The sequence below is a fragment of the Thalassophryne amazonica genome, chromosome 21 (assembly GCF_902500255.1).
Source record: "Thalassophryne amazonica chromosome 21, fThaAma1.1, whole genome shotgun sequence".
NCBI lineage: Eukaryota > Metazoa > Chordata > Actinopteri > Batrachoidiformes > Batrachoididae > Thalassophryne > Thalassophryne amazonica.
Genome location: NC_047123.1, coordinates 5,827,529 through 5,851,693, shown reverse-complemented (window position 1 = coordinate 5,851,693; position 24,165 = coordinate 5,827,529). Strand labels below are relative to the sequence as shown.

At 42.9% G+C, this 24,165-nt stretch overlaps 1 protein-coding gene across 1 annotated transcript in view; it reads right to left on the bottom strand.

The window, feature by feature from the left end:
• Window positions 1–2,281: 2,281 nt before the first annotated feature.
• The window catches only part of afdna (afadin, adherens junction formation factor a), a 180,922-nt gene continuing 159,038 nt past the window's right edge, over window positions 2,282–24,165 (bottom strand). The window contains 13 exon segments of the mRNA XM_034162102.1: window positions 2,282–4,079; window positions 6,833–6,914; window positions 10,896–11,274; window positions 11,276–11,446; window positions 13,971–14,105; window positions 14,978–15,016; window positions 18,793–18,972; window positions 19,070–19,284; window positions 19,367–19,617; window positions 21,081–21,477; window positions 21,681–21,810; window positions 22,001–22,201; window positions 22,341–22,432. Of these exon segments, the coding sequence (XP_034017993.1) occupies window positions 3,923–4,079; window positions 6,833–6,914; window positions 10,896–11,274; window positions 11,276–11,446; window positions 13,971–14,105; window positions 14,978–15,016; window positions 18,793–18,972; window positions 19,070–19,284; window positions 19,367–19,617; window positions 21,081–21,477; window positions 21,681–21,810; window positions 22,001–22,201; window positions 22,341–22,432 (2,429 nt within the window). The 3' untranslated portion in view covers window positions 2,282–3,922.

Below are 24,165 nucleotides of genomic sequence, written 5' to 3'. Positions count from 1 at the left end.
GTAACGACACATTGTACGAGTAGTATTCACCTGTAAGAACGTAAAGCTGTTTGATTCTCATCAGCTTTCAGTTGCTTGGGGAAACCGCAGATGTTTTGGGATTCGACACTTTTACATCGGTTGCCCTTCTGGCAACAACTCCAGCTGGACAAAGAGAAACCTGCTCACTGCTCCAGTGAAGCAGCTTTAATAATAATAAAATTCTTTGAAACTTGTGCATAGGATGTGCTTCACATTAAAAATACAGAATAAAAACACTACAACCCCTGGCAAAAATTATGGAATCACCGGCCTCGGGGGATGTTCATTCAGTTGTTTAATTTTGTAGAAAAAAAGCAGATCACAGACATGACACAAAACTAAAGTCATTTCAAATGGCAACTTTCTGGCTATAAGAAATCAGGAAAAATAATTGTGGCAGTCAGTAACGGTTACTTTTTTTAGACCAAGCAGAGGGAAAAAAAATATGGAATGACTCAATTCTGAGGGAAAAAAAATTATGGAATCATGAAAAACAAAACGCTCCAACACATCACTAGTATTTTGTTGCACCACCTCTGGCTTTTATAACAGCTTGCAGTCTCTGAGGCATGGACTTAATGAGTGACAAACAGTATTCATCAATCTGGCTCCAACTTTCTCTGATTGCTGTTGTCAGGTCAACTTTGCAGGTTGGAGCCTTGTCATGGACCATTTTCTTCAACTTCCACCAAAGATTTTCAATTGGATTAAGATCCGGACTATTTGCAGGCCGTGACATTGACCCTATGTGTCTTTTTGCAAGGAATGTTTTCAGTTTTTGCTCTATGGCAAGATGCATTATCATCTTGAAAAATGATTTCATCATCCCCAAACTTCCTTTCAATTGATGGGATAAGAAAAGTGTCCAAAATATCAATGTAAACTTGTGCATTTACTGATGATGTAATGACAGCCATCTCCCCAGTGCCTTTACCTGACATGCAGCCCCATATCATCAATGACTGTGGAAATTTACATGTTCTCTTCAGGCAGTCATCTTTATAAATCTCATTGGAACGGCACCAAACAATAGTTCCAGCATCATCTCCTTGCCCAATGCAGATTTGAGATTCATCACTGAATATGACTTTCATCCAGTCATCCACAGTCCACGATTGCTTTTCTTTAGCCCATTGTAACCTTTTTTTTTTTTTCCCCTGTTTAGGCATTAATGATGGCTTTCGTTTAGCTTTTCTGTATGTAAATCCCATTTCCTTTAGGCGGTTTCTTACAGTTCGGTCACAGACGTTGACTCCAGTTTCTTCCCATTCGTTCCTCATTTGTTTTGTGCATTTTTGATTTTTGAGACATATTTAAGTTTTCTGTCTTGACACTTTGATGTCTTCCTTAGTCTACCAGTATGTTTGCCTTTAATAACCTTCCCATGTTGTTTGTATTTGGTCCAGAGTTTAGACACAGCTGACTGTGAACGACCAACATCTTTTGCAACATTGCATGATGATTTACCCTCTTTTAAGAGTTTGATAATCCATTGTTTCAGTTGACATCTCTCGTGTTGCAGCCATGATTCATGTCAGTCCACTTGGTGCAACAGCTCTCCAAGGTGTGATCACTCCTTTTTAGATGCAGACTAACGAGCAGATCTGATTTGATGCAGGTGTTAGTTTTGGGGATGAAAATTTACAGGGTGATTCCATAATTTATTCCTCAGAATTGAGTCCATATTTTTTTTCCCTCTGCTTGGTCTAAAAAAGTAACCGTTACTGACTGCCACAATTATTTGTCCTGATTTCTTAGTGTTTCTTAAAGCCAGAAAGTTGCCATTTGAAATGACTTTAGTTTTGTGTCATGTCTGATCTGCTTTTTTTCTACAAAATTAAACAACTGAATGAATATCTTGTTAGGCCGGTGATTCCATAATTTTTGCCAGTATCAGGAAATTAAACTGTTTTAACATTACCCACCACTAGAGGTCACTGTAGCTTAGATTTTTATTGTATACAGTCTCGTTTTATTACAAGTTGGATGTTTTAAGAGCTGAAATTTTCTTTAAATTTGTGAGATTATACATGAAAGATTTGTCAGTTGCATTTAAAAGGAGTCTTATTTACCTGATGATGACCTGTACATATTGTTCCAGTTGTTTTAGTTCATGTCAAACATTGTCAATCCCGCTTCTGTGTTGATGTGTTTGTGTCATCTGTTACTAATGTGGCAAAGGTAATCTTTTGGGACGCGTCGAACTCTGGAAATGTGAAACTTTAAAGTTAGTTTGGCAGAAAACACACAGAAACAGCGCTGCTGAAAAATCTGAATTTATTAATGATTTACAAAAGGCTAAACATAAAACCATTTAAAGGATTATTTTGAAAACCTAACCAGGAAGTGGAGACACCTGTAGTGTTTTTACATGTCAGAACAGCGTCTTATATAGAGTCTGTTTTAGTGTTTTAGCTCCCCAAAAAAAAAAATTTATTCACACAGGATTTCACTCAAACTGCAGAAAACATTTGAACCTTTTTTTTCTGAGCTGCTGTGGGTGTGAAACGTTTCTTCTCGACATCAGCAGTGAAGATGAAACGTTTATGTGGAGCATCTTAGAAAAAGTCAACAACACCTGATGGTTCAAATCTGCCTGAATTACACTTTTTTCGAGTCCTCACAGACTGATAATGGAACAAAAAAAATTGTGACCTTGCGGATTTTCTTATTTTATTATTCAATCTGGCTGTGTTTCTTGTAATTCAGACTAATCTGATAACATCAGCGTGTTGAATAACTTTGAAAACCACCATCGGAAGATAAACTGGAATTGCGATGACATCGAGCCTAAAATCACAGACTGCCACAGAACACGAGGTCCAGAATGTAATTTAAATCTTTAAAATAAAATAAAAACAGGTTTGTGCAAGTTTTCCACGAGGTTTGAATAAATATGTAGACAGCAAGTAGAGTTCTTTTATTGTGAAAAGCAACATTAACCATGTCATACAGACTGAGTGCGTTCCTGTTTGTAGTGAAAGAAAAAAGAAATCTAATTCTCACAAACAATTTTTAAAAAAATTAAGGTTTGGTGATAAACGTTTAAAATTTTTGTTATTCCACTGATGCCAATGATCAGTGTCGAGACGGTCCAGTTTGGCAGAACTTCCTGCTCTGTTTCACTGAAAACGCAGGAAAAGCGCGCCGTCAGGCCTTTTTGTCGCCAGGCGGCGTTTAATCACGTTAGCAGCTTTTTGAAGCCCATCAGGTTTCTACAGTAGTAAAAAAGAGCGAGACAGTCGTGGACCCAAATATTTACAGTAATGTTGTGCACTTAGAGGTGGTTCTCTGGACTGAGAACCTCCTCTGGAGAACCGCTTAGACTCCGCCCCCACCCCACCCCTCCAAAAAAAAAAAAAAAAAATCCCATACTGTGTTGCTACGGAATGAAATAACAGTGTATTCACTCACTGAGAATTTTATGTAAAAAACCCAAAAATATATATCATATATAATTATACAGGAGTCGGGAGCGCAGCTGTGGGCGTTTCTGCTGGCAAGAAGGAATTAAAGTGTGAAAACAAACAAAAAAAAGTGAATAATAAAACCTTAAAATTGTTTGTGTTTGTTACAATAAAACTAATTTAAAATGACCATAAATCCGTTCCTGCCAACAGTCATTTTTCAAACAAAAATATATATATTCCCCTTCCTCAGGTGATCCTCGATCAATAATTTTTTTTATTTTTATCCTTATGCATCTGACAGACTTGACTGAGGGCAAAATGTTTCTCCTATTGCAACCAAACAGCTACGGTCCGGTTTTTCAACGGTTAAGATGAAGGGAACTGAAAAATGAGGAGACGGTCTTGTCTCTCCACCGGCTTTTCCCAGCAGCACCTTAACGTTAGCACAGCATCGCCCGTGTTAGCGTTAAGGTGTCGTGAGGGGCGGGACTTTACTGCTTAGTGTTGAGCTCGTTCTCCAGCTCCATCAGTTTGCGTGACGCCTTGACCTTGTTGGAAACCTCCTTCCCCTGAGAGAAGAGACGCTGGCGCTCTTTGAAGGTCAAACTCTCCGGAGCACCGCTGGGGTTCGAGTTCTCTTGCTCCTGACTGAAACGCACAAAACCACACAATGTTTGGATTCATTCACCGCTTCCTTTAGATGTACACAGTTAAAATATGTCAATATTATCAAAAGCTATGAGAAACAGGCAAGCAATCGACCCCCCCAAAACACTCCCCAATACTTACACCAACCTTGGACTTGTACACGATAGTGCAGTTTACAGCAGCAAGTTTGACCACGACCCATGAAGACCTTGTCCAGCTATGATGCACACTAGATTTCAGAAACTCTGTCCCCAATGGTCATAGTTTGTTTCAAAACATGTCCAACGTGGAATCTAGTCTCACTAATTGTCCACTCTATACACTGCAAGTGACCAGATCTGATCTGTGTGTTTGTGTAGCAATCCTCTTTTCCAGTCTTATCCACATCAGTTGCTATACCCCTGGCAATAATTATGGAATCACCGGCCTCGGAGGATGTTCATTCAGTTGTTTAATTTTGTAGAAAAAAAGCCGATCACAGACATGACACAAAACTAAAGTAATTTCAAATGGCAACTTTCTGGCTTTAAGAAACACTCTAAGAAATCAGGAAAAATAATTGTGGCAGTCAGTAACGGTTACTTTTTTAGACCAAGCAGAGGGAAAAAAATATGGAATCACTCAATTCTGAGGAATAAATTATGGAATCACCCTGTAACTTTTCATCCCCAAAACTAACACTTGCATCAAAGCAGATCTGCTCGTTAGTCTGCATATAAAAAGGAGTGATAACACCTTGGAGAGCTGTTGCACCAAGTGGACTGACATGAATCATGGCTCCAACACGAGATATGTCAATTGAAACAAAGGAGAGGATTATCAAACTCTTAAAAGAGGGTAAATCATCACGCAATGTTGCAAAAGATGTTGGTTGTTCACAGTCATCTGTGTCTAAACTCTGGACCAAATACAAACAACATGGGAAGGTTGTTAAAGGCAAACATACTGGTAGACCAAGGAAGACATCAAAGCGTCAAGACAGAAAACTTAAAGCAATATGTCTCAAAAATCAAAAATGCACAACAAAACAAATGAGGAATGAATCGGAGGGAACTGGAGTAGTCTGTGACCGAACTGTAAGAAACCGCCTAAAGGAAATGGGATTTACATACAGAAAAGCTAAACGAAAGCCATCATTAACACCTAAACAGAAAAAAACAAGGTTACAGTGGGCTAAGGAAAAGCATTCGTGGACTTTGGATGACTGGATGAAAGTCATATTCAGTGATAAATCTCGAATCTGCATTGGGCAAGGTGATGATGCTGGAACTTTTGTTTGGTGCCTTTCCAATGAGATTTATAAAGATGACTGCCTGAAGAGAACATGTAAATTTCCACATTCATTGATGATATGGGGCTGCATGTCAGGTAAAGGCACTGGGGAGATGGCTGTCATTACATCATCAATAACTGCACAAGTTTACGTTGATATTTTGGACACTTTTCTTATCCCATGAATTGAAAGGATGTTTGGGGATGATGAAATCATTTTAAGATGATAATGCATCTTGCCATAGAGCAAAAACTGTGAAAACATTCCTTGCAAAAAGACACATAGGGTCAATGTCATTGCCTGCAAATAGTCCGGATCTTAATCCAATTGAAAATCTTTGGTGGAAGTTGAAGAAAATGGTCCATGACAAGGCTCCAACCTGCAAAGCTGATCTGGCAACAGCAATCAGAGAAAGTTGGAGCCAGATTGATGAAGAGTACTGTTTGTCACTCATTAAGTCTATGCCTCAGAGACTGCAAGCTGTTATAAAAGCCAGAGGTGGTGCAACAAAATACTAGTGATGTGTTGGAGCGTTCTTTTGTTTTTCATGATTCCATAATTTTTTCCTCAGAATTGAGTGAGTCCATATTTTTTTTACCTCTGCTTGGTCTAAAAAAGTAACCGTTACTGACTGCCACAATTATTTTTCCTGATTTCTTATAGTGTTTCTTAAAGCCAGAAAGTTGCCATTTGAAATGACTTTAGTTTTGTGTCATGTCTGTGATCTGCTTTTTTCTACAAAATTAAACAAATGAACATCCTCCAAGGCTGGTGATTCTATAATTTTTTGCCAGGGGTTGTAGTAATAATATAGCACCCAGAAGCAGAAGTAGTTGACACGGATCTGGAATCCTGTACGGCTCTTGTAACGATTTATTCTGCACTTGTACAGATCTGCCTTTCCTGTAACTTTGAGGTAAACAACAACTTTACGTGACCTGGAATTAAGGAACTAACAACTTTCAGGATCAAAACTAAGGACCTGAAACAGCAAGGAACCTGACTTGTGGTGCTCCAAAATTGTTCTTGAATCCACAACTGCATCGTCAAGCTAACTGCAGTCATGACCACATTAACCATGTATGGTGCTAACCACAGAGCAGCAAGGTCAGCGGGAAAGGAGTGTGGCTCCTGGGTTCGCTTCCTGGTTTCCCTACCTGTGTCTATGGACAGGACCGTTCACCTGCAACGTTCCAGTCCACCCAGCTGTAAATGGGTACTGGTAACCTGAGATGGATTAGCGTCCCATCAAGGAGCCGTTGACTCTGAGATGCTTCATGCTAATTTATGGTACAGTCAGGACCCACATAAGACTGCAGGTAGGTTAATGCTTAGCATTAACCACAGCTAGTTGTGTGCACCACAGTTAGCATGTTTATAATGTGATGTCAGTTTAAACGTATCCAGGAACTCTGCTGGAATCCAAAGACGGACTGCCGCTTGAACACTTTTTCAACTTGGAACAGAAACTTAGTCTCACCTTTTCATCCACTTGTCTCGCGGCTCCCTGAAGACATCTGAGCCTACAAGTCCTGCTGTGGTTCCAGTGTACGAGTTAAAATCTGTTCGAGGGTTAAAGGTCACACATCAGACACAGTAAGAACCGTTTATCAGCAGGAAACAAACAAAACCCTGAGTGAGGAGCTGCCGGGCACACAAGACGTCCAGCAGAAAGCTCGTGGCAGCCCAGCAGCTCCTCCGGCCCACAGACCGGCCAGGAGCAGGAAGGATTTCTGGAGTAGCGTTAAGTCTCGGCTACATCGAGCAGCAATCTGAGAGAGAGCGTTAAAGAGCAGCAGAGGTCTGTGGAGGGAGAGGGCGGAGTCAGAAGTTGAGCAAACCGTGCTTTAATCTCTGATGTCATAAACAGTGAGTTTTTAGTTAGTTATAGTTTTCAGTCACATCCAACAATGAAGTGACAAATTTTTAAATTGATCAAATTTTAGACCAAATAAACAAAAAACAATAAAACCTACAAAGCTTCATGAAGCAGGTGTTCTGAACCTTTGACTCCAAAGACGTTAAGCAGTGCGCGAGTCACCGCATGTTTCCGAACCACAGCAGAGCCCAAATAAAAGTGTTTCTGCCCAACTGATTCCACACATTTTAGTTTCAAATCAAATCAACTTTTCGTCATTTTCTAAACCACAAAACCGCATTTATTTTACCGCCTCGGCGTGGTGCTGTTCGCTTCACTTCATTTGGATCAAACTGAAATAACTGTGTTCAGACATTTTAGGGGCGAAAAAACCATCTGAGTGTTTCCAGAGCAACTAACGACAAGTGGGCGGGTCATGTATAAAATGTGGGAGGAGTTTTCCTAACCAATGAGAACATCCACATGGATCACGTTGCTCAACGAGCGCAGTGTTTTTTTCTGAAGGATCTATTTGAGTTTTTATTTCAAGTGGCTGCAAAACAAATACACAAATTTAACTTCATATTTTTATTCATTGTGAAAAACCGCAAAAGTCTTCAGCACGCTGGCATTTTACATTAATGTAGTTTGACGTTTACTTCACACGTACGTCGGTAAAATACCACATTTAAAACATCCAAATTTTAAATGTCTAATGTTAAGAGAAATTTGAAAGTTTTATGTTAAAGACATTTTTATTTTTTAAAGTTTAAAGTCCACAAAGACCAAATATTTAATAAAGAATTAATAACACAATATTCACCTGGAAACAGGAAGTAATTAACGAGGAAGAAATGCCTTCAAGCAACATGTTTGTCTTTCAATCTTGGCATTTTATCATGAATGATTTTACGTTTCAAATCTTTTTTTTTTTTTTTATCATGTACAACATTTCTGTTTTCTGTCTTTGACTTCCTGATGAGATTATCACAATTATGTGAAAGTTGCACTTAAACGAAGCGCTTTACTTAAAAAAAAAATCCTGATTAGTGATAATGTTCCTGATTAACTGATAATAAAGTGAAACTATTGATATTAGGACAACAACAAAGAAAAATAATGAGCTGTTTGAGTTTTGTGGTTCAAGAACGGGTTTTGGGCTCAAATCATCAGAATTTCTGTTTTGTTCTGTGTCCAGACTTTTATTTTGAAAAGCTACAGTTTGTTGTGTGTTCTGGCTGTGGAGGCGGCTAAGTCGCACTGATGGGACGTGAACCCTGAAGGACTCGTTCAGCTGGCAGCTTCCCGGCTTTTCTTTTAGTTTTAGTGGAGCAGACCCTGGCTCGGTTCTGGGACCGGGATCGAGCCGAGTCGCACGTCATTCCCAAACCACAGAAACACAAAGCGGCAGAGAACAAAACGAAGCTCAGTTCAAGGTCACGAACGTTCTGCTACAAAGCCAAAGGAAATGAAACCGGATCCGTCTTCAGATTCATCTAAAAGCCGTGCAGAGGGTTGGACTTTTCCCCGGTTCTGGTCAGACTCAGTTTGTGATCCGGTCTTTCTGCTGGTTTTGGGGGACAGAAAAGGTTTTGAAGCTGCCAGCTGATCAACTCCCCTTTAAAACCATCACATCCATAGATTTGGGCGGGACTCGGTGGCAAAGCCTTGTGGGAGGTTTAGTGAAGCTGCAGCAGACGACAGACAGAAAGACAGAAAAACAGACAGCGCAGGAAGCAGCCTGTTGAAGAGACGCACAGGCAGTAAAAAGCAATCAGGCTGGTTAGCGTGCGCGTGGCAGGTGTGCACGTGAAGCATGCAGCCTTTATGTTCCCGGGGGGGAAGAGTTAGTGTGTGGCAGGTTTTGAACGTTCCCGTGAAGTCCCGCGTGTGTTTAATGAGCTGCCGGTGTGAACGTGGTTTCACCGGACCCCAGGTACCGGTTCTGTCCAGGCCCGGTTTGTCTGCAGCCGTTCAAACCATCGGATCCTGATAAAGCAAACGGCTGATGGCAAATCAGCAGCGGGTTGATGATAAACTTTAGCTGGTAAACTCAAATGCACTGGGACAGGTTAGATTAATCTTTTTTTTTAATGTTCTGACTAAATTAGATAAACGAGTGTTCAGTCGTTTGATGTCCAGGAGTGTAGTTCACGGACATCATCCTTTAGTGTTGATTTCATTTCGTCCAAATGTCTGTGTTTAGTAGAATCAGTCAGTAAATCTGCCTGGAGCAGGCTGTTCTCATTTAGCAGACGGCTGAGGGAAGCCACCAAAACACCCAGAACAACTAGAGGAGTTTAAAACTTCAGTGGCTGTGATTAGAGACACTCTACTTAAGCAGTCAGTCAACTGGTAGAGTGGAACAGACTGTACAATCTAATCTGGAGTTACCCATTAAGATTCTTGGCAACTCTAGCTACAGATCAGTTCATACAATTAAACTAGGGGCCACTTTGTTGAAATAGAAAATAATGTTTTTTGAGATAGCTGTGGTGTCCCCCAGGGCTCAAGTCTTGGGCCACTCCTGTTTAACTTACATGTTTTATCTTTGCCAAATCCAAGTGGATTATGGGATATTTTACCACAGCTATGCAGATAACAGTCACTGTAACTTGCTGTAACTCACTGTAATCCTGTTTGTGGTGTCCTCGAAACGCCTCGAGGACGCCACAAACAGGATGGAACAAAAGTCTGGAAAGTTGAAGTTAAAACTGCCACTAAATCAGCATTTTATTCCCTTTGTAAATCTTCACAGAATAAACTTTATGGTTCTAGTACTGATCTGAAAATAGCATTTACCCGAGCATTAGGAACTAGTTAGTCCTGTTTGAGGTGAATACCAAACCTGGATAAATGGTGATTAGTTACTCTTCTGCTCTTAAATGGAACCATTGAGCAAGTCACAACTTCAGTTTAAAATACTGTAAACTCTAATGGAGCTTCATAAAAGAGTCTTCAGGGCTGATTTGGTGGCTTCCCTCACTTGTTGGCCCGTTCTAGACAGATTAACCAGTCTGTGCTGTAACACTATTAATTTGATTAATTTGATTTCGGTATTCTGATCTGTCACTGATTGAATAAATAGCTGGAAAAAAGTTTTGTTTTTGTTTGTTTTTTTGTTTTTTAACCCCGCCACCTGATTTGGACGCAGTGTCAGATTTAAACGGCCGCAGACACGACTCCGCGTTTGAGTGACAGCTGAACTTTATCGTGTGCAAAGCCAATGGATGATTCGCCAACACCAATAAGCAGAGCTGTGGGAAGGAAGGGGGTGGGGCAGACTGACAGCTGGACACACCCTCACCACAAGCAGCAACCAACCAGACGCAGGAGGCGGCAAGCGACAACACCAACAGTACTATGATTGGCTCTGACGGGTGGCGATTATTGATTGCTTTTACTGTACTGATCGGGATGATTGGAGGAAGATGAGGAAATTACTGGGACAAGAGGACGAATTAAAAAAACAAAAACAAAAGATTTTGTGGGAAAGGGAGGAAAAAGTCCAGACTGAAAATAAACAGCGGGACGATCTGGCAACTAGAGAACAAAATGATGTGATCAAAGGAGGAGATGAAAGCACAGAAAAAGAAACTAAACCATGAAGGAGTGACTAAATGAAGAGGTGGGAGTGAGCTGTAGAGGGCGCTGTGGCGAGCCTAACTCCTCGCTCCGTTTCTACCTTTCAAGCCTCCTGGGGGGACGGAGCCGGGTTTGGCAGGAAGTGGGGGGCCTGTACTGTTGGAGTTGTTGACTGGCGGTTGGAATGAGCCAGACAGGAAGATGCCATCAGAAAGAGGGCGAGGCTTGCGTGCAGTGGGTGGCGGCTGGGGCTTGCTGTGACCGGTTGAAACGGTGGCCGGGAGGTCACCGTACGACTTCTGGGTTGCCGACAGCTTCACCTGACCTGATTGGCTGCTGCCACTCCATGTTCTGGCGGCTTCCTTTCCTTCCTCCTCGTCTTCCTCATCGCCCGCGTAGGAGACAAACTTGGCGGTGTAGAGCGTGTCGGGGGAAGCAATGTGGCTTTTGAGGTAGGAGGTGTTTCTCTGTGGGGGGGGGCGGGGGAGTGTTAGTAGGGTTATGGGGGACGGGGGGTTGGTACTCCCGGGGCAGCGGAGGCCGATACAGACCGGCCGGCTCGTCTGGTGTCAGCAGCCTCCGCTCGGCCTCCTCGTGCTGCCGGCGCCGCTCAGCCTCCAGGCGGTTGTAGTACTCCTCCTCCTGTCTCCTCTGGGGGAGGGACAAGCGGTTAGTAAGCTGGACTTTCATTGGCTCAGCCTTTCAGAACTGGACACTCATTGGCAGTTTTGCCACAAACTCCTCCAAACACAAATACGCGTGTTCACAAAGTGTGCTTAGATTGGACCACGCCCACAAACTAATCCTGGACCCAACTACACACATCGTTACCGAGCTACCATCAAAAACACCGTCCACCACCTCTATCCAGTGCAGCCTTACGGTTTCACCACGTCTAACAAACACAAAACAAACCAGCTGTGTGTGAAATGTCAGAAACAATCTGACCAAGCAGCATCCTGCACTGCCGGTTCACCTGGATGGGCGTGGCCTCCATCACTGTTAAAAACATCTTACGTTCTGAAACCACCGTTGGAAATAAAAACGACCAGCTGTGTTACCAACGACTGAACATCACGATTACGTATAGATTGCCCAACATCGCATACTGATTGTTCTGTGTGTGTTAGGACCGCCCACTTTACTCAACACTTATGCAGACCGGTTTTGGACATTATCACGTGCACAAGAACATGACGCACAGATTAAAAACGCCAACTAGTGAATATTTTCATAATCAAATTTTTTTTTTTGTATCAGTTGCGTCCATAAAACTTTTAAAAAATGGTTTTAAAAAAGACTTTAAATATCTCGTTTTGTCCAAAGATATTCAGTTGACTGTCAGATTGGATTAAAGCCGCTCGTAAGGTAAACCAGAAAATATTCAAATTTAAGAAGCTGAAATCAAAGCATTTGGATATAATTTTTTTAATGACTCAAAATGATGGAGCCAGAAATCTTGATCCAGGATTCTGTAACATTATAAAACTAGATCCAGATCTGGAGCATGAAACTATTGATTCAGTTATGAGGCATGAACTCTTCTGAGTGCTGCTCCAGCTCATCCCTCCCCAAGTTACTGAGGCCCAAACAAGGTGGGAAGCACGCCTACGTCGCCACCAACAGGAAGGGAGGTGAAGAGCACAAATAATCACAATTCATCCACAAATATCATCTCATCTCACACTGTGACCTCATGAGGTTTTGGTCGGACCAGAAACCAGCCATTTGGTCCAGATGGGGTTCTGGTGCCACTTTCACGTGACTCGGACTAAAGTGAGAATTTGGAGCTGACAGTACAAAAGCAGGTGCAAATGAAATTAAATCTAAATTTTGAAATTTGGAATTTTAGTGTTGTTGGTCTGAATGTGGTTCTGGATTAAATCCACTTTGGTTGACTGGTGACGTCACCTGCTACAGCCTGACGACCTGGAACCACTGCGCTCAATGCTCGTCACATTCCAGCACAAATCCAAAGACCTTTTTGGAAGTGAGGCCCCAGGACTGGTTTCCTCCAGGTACCAGGAAGACAGACGGGTTCTGCACAAGAATTCATGTATGACACTGGAAGACAACAGTCAAACCAAGTTCCCTCGTCACCGCGTCACTGCCAAAAAAAACAAAACAATCCCAGCCCGTGTCCAGTGGGGGGCGCACAACCTTCTGGTGGAATGGCTTTAGATTACTGGCTTTGGAAGTTGACCGGTTACCACCCGTCAGTCCCGAGGTAGCAGAGGTCGGTTATCTTCTCTGTTTTTGCTCCGTTTCACGGCCGTCAGGTTCTCGTTGGCTGTGAACGTTATCGGAGCTAAAAGTGGAGGCGGTGCTGTGGGTTAGTGGGCGTGTGGGTTTGGGTACAGTACAGATGGTGAGAGATGCACGTGTGTGTGTGTGAAATGATCTGGTTTGGGGGTAAAAGGTGGGCGGCCCAAACGTTTCTGCCACAATGTCGGGTGGAATGGCCATGAAAAGAAAAAAAAAAAAAAAAAAAAAAAAAAAAAAATGAATAACCGAACAAAAATCATGAGAGCTTCCCCACAAAAACAAAAAGCTGTACAAGACGCTTCCTGACACACACCTGGAACGACCGACAACAACGAAATGGGAGTCCCATGCTTCAGGGGGGTGGGATCACGTGACATCACAAAGGGTGGGAGATGCACAGGATGACAACATGCGATTGGACGAATTTAAAAATAAACCTTCAACACAACGGGAACAACATTCCAACAATATGCTGCAAAATAAAGTTCAAGAAAACTTCTTCACATTCCATCAAACCCGTTTAGGACATGAGTGGGACGAGAGTCTCGACAATCAAACATTAAAAGCCATTTATCAAACTTTGCAATGCTACACCACCAGATGGCGATTTTTCTCCCCTCACAGATTTTTAAACAGTGATCCAACAATAAACACGACAAATGCAGGACAATGACGTCATCATGGCGATGTCAGAGAACAACACGAGACAAACAGGTGAATGGATGCCAGATCAGAGCACTGGTCATTTAAATCGTTCAAAAAGTGACATAAAACATTAGCCTGGACAAAGAAAAAACAGTCATGACAACACCGAGATGTTTGCTTTTTATCTTCAAAATCTCAGACACAACAAATGTCTGTACCAAGAAATAAAAAGAAAACAGTAAGTGGTCACAGAAATCACACCGACCTTCTCGTCAGCCTCTCGTTTGACTCGCTCCTCCTCTCGCCACCTCCTCTCCTCCTCCTGCTTCGCTCGCTCCTCCGCTTCTCGTTTACGGATCTCCTCCAGCTGCTGCTTACGCCGCCGCTCCTCGTCCTGCAACTGACCAAACACACACACACACGAAAAGCAGATGTGATGCTCGTTCACAGACTTCTTTCCCCTCCCCTGTTTGGTCAGTAATCTGGTTCTGGTCTGACTGGAGCAGCTCCTGATGGGAGGAGCAGCTGTACTGCACACACAGCTGAACATGCACACACACACACACACACACACACACACACACACACACACACACACACACACACACACACACGCCACAACAGCAGAAACACAACTGCAGCCCTTCAGCGAGTCAGAGTGCACGTGACTTTTACATCAAGCACACCTGAAGCGACACCAGCCCAGCGGGAAATGATGACATCACACAGCGGGAAAAAAAAAAAAAACATTGGGCTGGACACAGAAAATAAAGACTGCAGCCTGAGCCGGGCACAGACAGATGGACGGACGGATGGATGAAGAGGATGAGCTGATGGACACGTCATCACGTCGTGGTCCTGCACAGGATGTGACGGACGCTCACCGAACGTTCATGCACGCACTCGTACCCGGATGCCCCGTGATGCATTCAGCCATGCAGGCGCCATCTTGATATACACTCAAAACATCACTGCTAACGAGAAACACGGTGACCCGGGTTTGGTTCCTCTGATCGGTTTTCGTTCGCGTTTTAAGAAACTCTGGAGATTATTCACCTGCCGTCCCCCAGCAGGTGTTTTGAGTGGACAAAGAGATGGACAGCGCACAACAGTGGCCCTCCTCCAACCCCCAACCCCACCGCAGCAAAACCACAACACTGCCCCAGATGCAACTGGTGGAAACATGAGCGGGTGGACGGCCCAGACAGAAAACAGGAAGTAATGTGGGGTCAGGTGCAGATACTGATCATGGGAAGAACAGGAAGAACGTACCAAGTCTAGAACAGATATAGCTGGGACAGCAGTCTGCTGCTGAGGAGAAGAAAAGAATAGAGTGTGAGAGAGGGGGACGGAAGGAAAGAACGTCCCAAACACCGAGAGGGAAGGTGTGCAAAAAATACCCGCCAAAATAAGTTAGGAAAAAAATTATTTTTTTGTTCGGTGGGTCAACAGGAAGTCTAATTTTCATGGCCAATACATTCGTACTGCAACAAAAAGCTTGTCTTCAAGAAACAAATCAAAATAAATACCTTAAAAAAAAGCAGGTGGTGTAAAATTTTAAAAAATAAAATTATTAATGTTGAACTTTGGACATTTGCAACTATCAACCAGTTAATTACACGTTCAGACAAAGAAAGATGTAGTTAAAAAGAAAACATTAAATCTAGGCTCAGATTTGCCAGAAGGCACATGGGAGACCACTGAGGCAACAAATAAAACTTCATGAAATAAACGTTTCAAATGTACTCTATTCTCCACGCGAGCTTACAAAAGTATGAAAGATGTGTTTAAAAGTAAAGTTTTTTCAGCAGAATATCAGGAATATATCAGGAATATTTTAAAAAGATTAATTTGTAGATCTATTTTTATTTGAGAAAGGTAGTGGTGTTAGGAGAGCACCTGCAAAATAATTACTTTAAAGAAGTAAAAAGAAAAATCTGCAATTAAAAAAAGATGTGAAAAATAAACACTACCCTGTTGTCCCAAATATATTTTTTCCCTTGAATATACATCTGAATAAATACTCTCATCTTTATATTTAGGGTCTAGACTTTCACCTGTCAATACATCCACAACAGCAGGTGGGACTAAAAACCCGGGACTCCCAAGACTGAAGCAACACATCTCTCCAACAATGCTGCATGATGGAGCGACATTAATAACTGCCCTGAGAAGAGTGTGCCTCAAAAGACGAGTAAGTCAGCCAGCAATTAAAGATATGATGCAAACTTTCAGCATATGGTGATAAATGCAGCACAGTCAAACAACTCTCAAGCAGCCAAGAAATACAGTGCAAGTGTGGAGCGTAATGTTACAAGATAGTCTGAAAAGACTGTCTTAAAAATGCTAACTGTTAGAAAACGTTAATGGTCAGAAAGGCATCCATTTGGCAGAAATTGACAGGCAAGTGTGTCAGTATGTTTCTGTGTGTGTTGGGGTGCGGGGGAGTCATAGGCAAGCATGTGTTTAAACACTGCAGGTTTACTGTGTTGCCTTTTTAAGATTGCAAGATGGAGGATTCTTCTAGAAACCTGCCAGATGTTAAAAGTCCATTTTGATGAATAAATGTGGTGTAAATGGTAAATGAACTGCATTTGTATCGTGCTTTTCCATCTGCATCAGACGCTCAAAGCGCTTTACAATAATGTTTCACATTCACCCCGATGTCAGGGTGCTGCCACACAAGGAGCTCACTACACACCTGGAGCAACTAGGTGATTAAGGACCTTGCCCAAGGGCCCTTAGTAATTTTCCAGTCATACTGGGATTTGAACCAGATCCTCTGGTGTCAATACCAACAGCTTAACCACTAGACCATCAACCTCCCCTACAGCTCAGCCCTTAGCTAACATTGGCTAAGCCTTACTAAGCCTTACTGGTGTGCCAAACTCGGCACACCACAGTGACGCTACGACTTACACACGTATGGCTGCTGCTGCTTTGACGGTAAAACACTTTTATGCTTTTAATCAGGAAAATAATCACTCAGACTTTACACATTTCACTTGCTGCTTGCAGCAACAGTTACAAAATAAAATCAGACGGACGACGAGCAAAAACGTGGTCTATTTCTCAGTGTTGAGCAAAATATAACCACATGAACCACGTTTCACTCATCGTGATGCAGCAGAATCAGCAGCAAACCAACCGCACGAGGCTTTGAGCCGTCACAGAAAACTACGCTCACTGCTAACCAACAAAATTCATTATCTGCACAAAATGAAATTTTCTGCCAGTTCTGGAAGCACAGCTTATTGTAACATAAAACAATGATCTAGTTATTGTATTATTTGGGGGGGCAGTCAGGATGTAGAAAACAAAATTATGGTCAGGGTTCTCATGTTCAGCAAAAAAAAAAAAAAAAAAAAAAAAGAAGAAAAGTAAATATGGACAATTATGTCACAATGTGGAAAAAACTAAGCCTGAGTTATAATTTAGAAATGTGAAATTTTAGCTTTTAAATATCAGAATTATGAGTTAGAAAGTTAAAATGTGACCTATTTTAATTTCATAATTTTGACCCAATTTTTTTTTACTTTTAAAACTGGTTTAGAAAAAAATTATGAGAAAATCTTTTTTTTTTTTACTTTTTAATCTTACAATTTAGAAGTTGGAAGTTTAACTTAAATTACATAATTATGTAATTGTGAAGTATTTTTAACTTTCAAAATCTTCATTATGGCAGTTTCTTGAATGTTTTTTATTATGATTTGAAAATAACTTTAATCTCAATTACGATTTAGAGTCAAACATTTGACTTTTTTAAAAACTGAAATTATGATTTTTCACCTCATAATTTGGATATCATGTCACTCCCCCATATCATTCCTTTTCTCCCAGTAGAGAAAATGAGCTTCCACATTTAGGCTGTGAATTCTGATATCTTCAGATAAAAGCCTGCAACTGCAATATATATTTTTAATTTGAAAATAATTTTTACTGCACAATTAGGAGTGAAAAGTGTAACAAAAATCAGCCCAAGACCTTACGTCTAGACATGCCTACAGCCGCTAGCTGTCATACTGAATGTGTCCGTTCTTTCCTGTGACATGTGAACACTGCATGAGCATCACCTGTCCATCTGCCCGCCCCCATCCACCCCTCCAGCAAATCAGATTAAAGAAGCTCAGCATGGCAAAGCGATGACAGAAGCATGTTGCAGATGCACATTGCAGGACATTCATCGTGGGAGCGCTGCCACACACAATCCACGTCCCCTTTAGCATCTCTGTGATGGTAAACTGTTACAGCCGTTACAAACAGGCTGTAACAGTAAATTGTAACAGACGTTACAAACAGTAAACTAATAGCCATTAAAGCGTGAACTGTAACAGTAAACTGTAATAGACATTACAAACAGTAAACTAAGCCATTGAAACGCGAACTGTAACAGTAAACCGTAAAAGATGTTACATACAGTAAACTAACAGCCACTACAATGCGAACTGTAACAGTAAACCGTAACAGACGTTACATACAGTAAACTAACAGCCATTAACGCGCGAACAGTAACAGTAAACCACAACAGATGTTAAACAGTAAACAGCCATTAAAACATGAACTGTAACAGTAAACCACAACAGACGTTACATACAGTAAACTAAGCCATTAAAACGCGAACTGTAACAGTAAACCGTAACAGACGTTACAAACAATAAACTAACAGCCATTAAAACGCGAACTGTAACAGTAAACCGTAACAGACGTTACATCCAGTAAACTAACAGCCATTAAAACACGAACTGTAACAGTAAACCGTAACAGACATTACATCCAGTAAACTAACAGCCATTAAAACATGAACTGTAACAGTAAACCGTAACAGATGTTACAAACAGTAAACTAACAGCCATTAAAACGCAAACTGCAACAGTAAACCGTAACAGACGTTACATACAGTAAACTAACGGCCATTAAAAATGCGAACTGTAACAGTAAACCATAACAGACGTTCTAAATAGTAAACTAAAGGGGAGGAGCCCCCTACTGGCTGCCCAATTCTCCCTCCTTATTTAATGTACGATGACACTTGACGCCTGTTCCTTTTTCTATCCGCTCCCCTCCCTCCATCACAGACTCCGTCTCACCCTGGCTCTCTTCTCGGCTTCCAGCCTCTGCATGATGATCATGGTGTCCATGTCCTCGTCGTCCTCCTCTTCCTCGTCCTCGTCACTCTGCTTGGACTCCTGCAGGCGTTTCTGGAACTGCCATTCCAGCATCAGTTTCCTCAAGCGGTCACTTTCTTCCGCCGTGCGCTCAGGCTTTGCCTGAAGAACAAAGTATGTGTGTAGCAAGTTACAGAGAAACCCGTTATTCCTACAACAAAACAAAGGCGATGGACTGTTTTGCTTTAGTGACACCAACCTGGAGCTCCTGGATCTCCTTGTCTAGCAGATCCACGATGTGGAGCTGCTGCTGTTTCTCGGCCTTCTCGCGAGCGTCTCTCTTCCACGGGTCTGGAGACAGACTGTCGCTGGTGGACAGCTCCTCCTTGCTGATGGTGATGTACTGCAGGTCTCGTCTCTCGATGGTCCGCGGCTGCTGTTGCGGTAGCAGATCTCTGATCACAGTGTCCGTTCCTACAGACATGTCAAACTTCATTTAAAGACACCCTCATGCGCACAAAACTACAACTTGGGGGTGTGGCACGACGGGCGATACCTGCAGAGTTGGAGGTGCTGGCGGGGGGAGGAGCGGCCGACCGCGGCAGGCTGGTAAGCTTCTCTGGTCTGGGAGGAGGAGGCTGGTTCTGAGGCTGTGGAGGAAGGTAGGGTTGGGGAGAGGCCACAGAGGCGAGTGACGGCTGATGGTGGGGGGGGAGCATGGATCCACCGTTGCTGTGGGTCTGGACAGGCATGACAGGCGCCCGGATCTGACCCAGCTTCCTCTCTTGTTCCCTTCTCTTCCTCTCCCTAGGAATCATCATCACAGTGCCCCACCGTTACCATCAGACACGTTTTTAAAACACTGACAGATTACGGAGCAGAGGAACGTAAGAGTCGAGACCAAATTCATCGTGTTCCAGTGAGAGCAAATGAAGTTCTTACACATGGAACAGTGACAACACACAGACCAAGGATATAAACTTCACTTTGTGTATTTGGCGTCGCTCTGACACGACTCACACGTGCACACTTTGCTGCGTGTGAACGTCAGCCTTTAAACTCCTTAACTCACTGGTGTAATCTGCCACATTCTCAAAGTCAATTTGTGCATCATTACACTGAGAACTAACCAGGACGTGTTTACATGTGCTGGTCTTTATTTCATACAGTGAAACATGTACTTTTATTATTGCTATGCACTCTTTTATTTTTAGAGTTTATTTTGTTTTTGTTACATGCATTGATTCCTGGGAAAGACCCATATAAATAGTAATTATTATTATCATTATTATTATTATTGTTAACAAACACGTGAATTTTTGATATATAAGTCACACCAGAGTATACATTACAGGACGCCCCCCCCAAAACTTGTTAAATTAAAAAAGCAACTGTACAGAATGTCCAGTCTCAACTTTTACCCCAATACTGGTCACACTTGTTAGCACTATGAAGAATGTTGCATAAATAAATTACATTATTTCAGTCTCTGTAAAACAAATGATCAAAGCAGCTTAAGCCTTTATGATTTTAATCTTTTTAAATTTATGACTCTATAACTGCATTCTATATCTTAAAAAACACCTCAGACGTCCACATACCATATTTTCCAGCAAATAAGAATGCATCGTTTTGTTTGTTTTTACTTTGGGATGCCGTGCGACTTATCCTCAGGTGCAACTTATATAGCAAAATATTATGTATTTGTTAATCACAATAATTATATTCACTATTTATAGAGAACTTTCACAGGAACCAAAGCACTAAATTCAAAATAATGAAAGAATTAAAAAAAAAAAAATCTACTTTTACGCCAGACAATATGATATATCCAGCAATAATTGTGCCGCTTCCTGTGATGTGCAGGACTTGTAGATGTAGTGAGTACAAATGTGACAGATGAAACCAAAAACAAACAAAAATGCCACAGCAAGAAGTTGGTTGGGGTGCAGAAAGTTACTCTTCAAACCTTTGGGACGGCTGTAAAACAGGAGCTCCAATGAGCTGCTTCATTGAATTTCTATGCTGTGTTCAAGTAATGTCATGAATGTGCTTCATAATAACACGTTCACATATTTACTGTGAAACTCTGCAGCTGGAAACACACAAAAAACCCTTCATCATAATCAGAACGCTGTCAGGAAGCTTTTAGGGACTCTGGGTCAGTTCCCGCTCTGGCAGCTGGAAAATAACCGCACGCAGAAGGATGTTTTGTAACGGCGCCGACACGCTGCGGGTGTGTTTTGGTGTTGTTCTCCAGACAGACCCACCTCTCCTCCTCCAGGCGAGCTTTCTCCTTCTCATACCAGCGCTGCTGCTCCTCACGTTTCTTACGGTCTGCCGCCTGCTGCGCCGACACTGTGGTCATGGCAGGCGGTGGCGGGAGGGGGAGGTCAGGCTGGGGCTCGTAGGGGTCGTAGGGGTCAAGATAAGTGGATGGGGGTGGGGGCGGTGGAGGGGGCAGGTCTGAGCGGGACGGCGGCTGAACTGAATGGGATGGAACAGCATGGGGCGTGTTGGGTGTCTTCCAACGTCCGGGCCCGGTCTTCTGGTTCTTGTTGGAGGACGAGGAGGAAGAAGCGGAGAAATTGAGGTGTTCCTGACTGGATGTGGAAGACTCCAAGGAGGAGGACACTTGCTGCTGTGGAGCCCAGGGGTCCGGTCCTCCTGCAGACACATAAAAGTGCCATAAATGACAGTGCCCTCTTCAGGCAGTAAGACTGACCTACAGCTCAATATTACACAGGTGCAGCTTTGGTCGGTCACAGCTTGGAGACGTTTTAGAACATGGATATTACGAGCATCCTGGCGTTGATTTTAAGCACTAAATTCCTGCGCCTCTGCTTGCTGGGACTTGTGACTTCCCTCACCTCCTGGTGGACCTCTCTGATAGTCCAGGTCTCTGTGCTGGTAGTCCTGCTGGTAGTGCTGCGGTATCCGCTCGTCCAGCCTCAGACTTCCTGCAGGGGGATACAGCTCCTCCTGGGAGTGGTTAACCCGCTGAGAGAAAGACAAAACAAGGACACCGAGTCTAAACGTCACACTTTAAAATCAAAGAGCTCCCCCCCCCCCCCCCATCAGAAGGAGCTTCCTGTTGGTCTCTCAGTGGGCCTCAGAATGTTTACCCAGCATGCAACATGTGAAAACTTCACTATCATTCTGATGTGAAACCAGCTGGCTGCTCCTCTACCTGCATGCTGTTGCTGTGAATGTTATCGACCACAGGTAGGCGATCTCTGTCCTCCATGGGCTGCCAGTGCTGCTGGGACGGTGCCTGTCCAGGACCCACGACACGATCCTGGCTCTTGGAAGCTGGAATGGTGAAGTAGTCTCTGGGGTAGGTCTGAGTGGGGATGGGGTAAGCCTCCGGGTGAGGAGGAGGCGGTTCTTCCTGAAGAGTGACAGCAAAAAACTGTTAGTTTGTGGAAAACCCCTCCAGAGACACAGTCACACTGTGTCACGCCGACATCCCATCCACAAAAACATTCCACACGGAGGCACCGCTGGCAGCGACCCCGCTGCTCACTCACATCAGCGCACAGGTTGCCAGTGGAGACGGAGGTGATTTTTGCACCTGGAGCTCCTGGGTACACTGCTTTTCCTGCAGGAGTCTGACCCTGATCTGTTGATGGGGAACAGAGGGAAAACAAAACTGTAAAAAAAAAAAAAAGCTGCAAATAAAAACTAAATTTACAGCAAAGCCAAGAAAGAAGACATCGTATTAACAGCTACCATCCCTCTCTCTGCATGAGAGCATAAGAACAATTATTACTTTATGTTTAGCGAACTTTTAAACATATATACACAAAGTTATAAACATTATCAAATGCAAAAAAGACAATATTTGAAACAAAGTCATTAATAAAAGAAAAAATACATGAAAACAAAAACGTCAAGAATCAAACAGAAGTGGTCGGAGAGAGCACAGGGAGGCCACGCCCACATTTAAAATTTTCAGGTTTGTTCCATCAAGTTTAAAACAGCCAAGTTGATGAAAAACAAACAAAATATGTTGTAGTTGTTACTCTATGTCCATCCAAACACAATACGTGTTGTCCAGCCGTGATGTCCAGATCCACAGATTTCCACAGCCGCTTCTGTCAGTGGCCACACCTCCTGTCAGTTCAGTACGCACACCAATGTTTCACTGCCAGCTGGACAGTGATTGTCTGCTGACTGTTTTCGTGTTAACAGTGCGACTGGCCACACATTTTCTAAGTGCCATGCAAGCGGCATTAGATGTTCGTGCGTGTCACCTGAAATTTGGCCAACACCTGCCGCGAAAGAGTTCGATGGGTTCGCACAGCGCACACTTTGTCTTTCAGCCACTGGTGCGCACAAATATTTGTACCAACAGGTGTACGAGGTGTCAGAAGCAGCTATGATTTTCCACGTATTGCATACAATACCTGCTTCATGCGCAGTTTATGCCCAATTCGACCAAATTCATGTGTGAAGGAGCCCAAAGGTATGTTGCTAAGGTACAAACAGTGACCGAGGCGGTCACAAGAGCACAGGACTCCGGCGACATCTTGAACAAAAATTGCCCACAATGACCGTAAGCAAGCAAGAACAACAAAGTGTGTAGTTTAGTTCTAAACTGACTAATTTCTACAGCAGACTGTTCCACAGTGATAGTGCATGAAATAGAAAGAATTCTGCTGCGTACATGTTTTCTTCCTCTACTGGTGGTTGGCTCTCACTGCGGTATTGTATCACTTCCTGTTCTGGAGCACAGCGGTGTTTTGCTGTATCTGTTAGCTGTTTAATCTGCGCAGTTAGATTGATCTAGTTAACTAGATAACGATTTGTTTCACAGTGTAATCTTCACGTGCCTTAACTAAAGCACTCCCTCTGCTGAATCACCTCTAAATTATTTACACATTATTCACTTTGTGTGTTTTTAGGAATCCGCTAGCTTAGCGCAGCTACTAGCTCTTAGCCGGTTTAGCATGGCGGCTTCTCCTGTCTCTCCCGCACTTTTCTGCTCTGGGTGTGAAATGTTTAGTTATTCCTCGGCCTCCTTTAGCAGTAATGGTACTTGTAATAAGTGTAGCTTATTCGTAGCTTTGGAGGCCAGGCTGGGCGAATTGGAGACTCGGCTCCGCACCGTGGAAAATTCTACAGCTAGCCAGGCCCCTGTAGTCGGTGCGGACCAAGGTAGCTTAGCCGCCGTTAGTTACCCTCCAGCAGATCCCGAGCAGCCGGGAAAGCAGGCCAGCTGGGTGACTGTGAGGAGGAAGCGTAGTCCTAAACAGAAGCCCCGTGTACACCGCCAACCTGTTCACATTTCTAACCGTTTTCCCCACTCGGCGACACACCCGCCGAGGAACAAACTCTGGTTATTGGCGACTC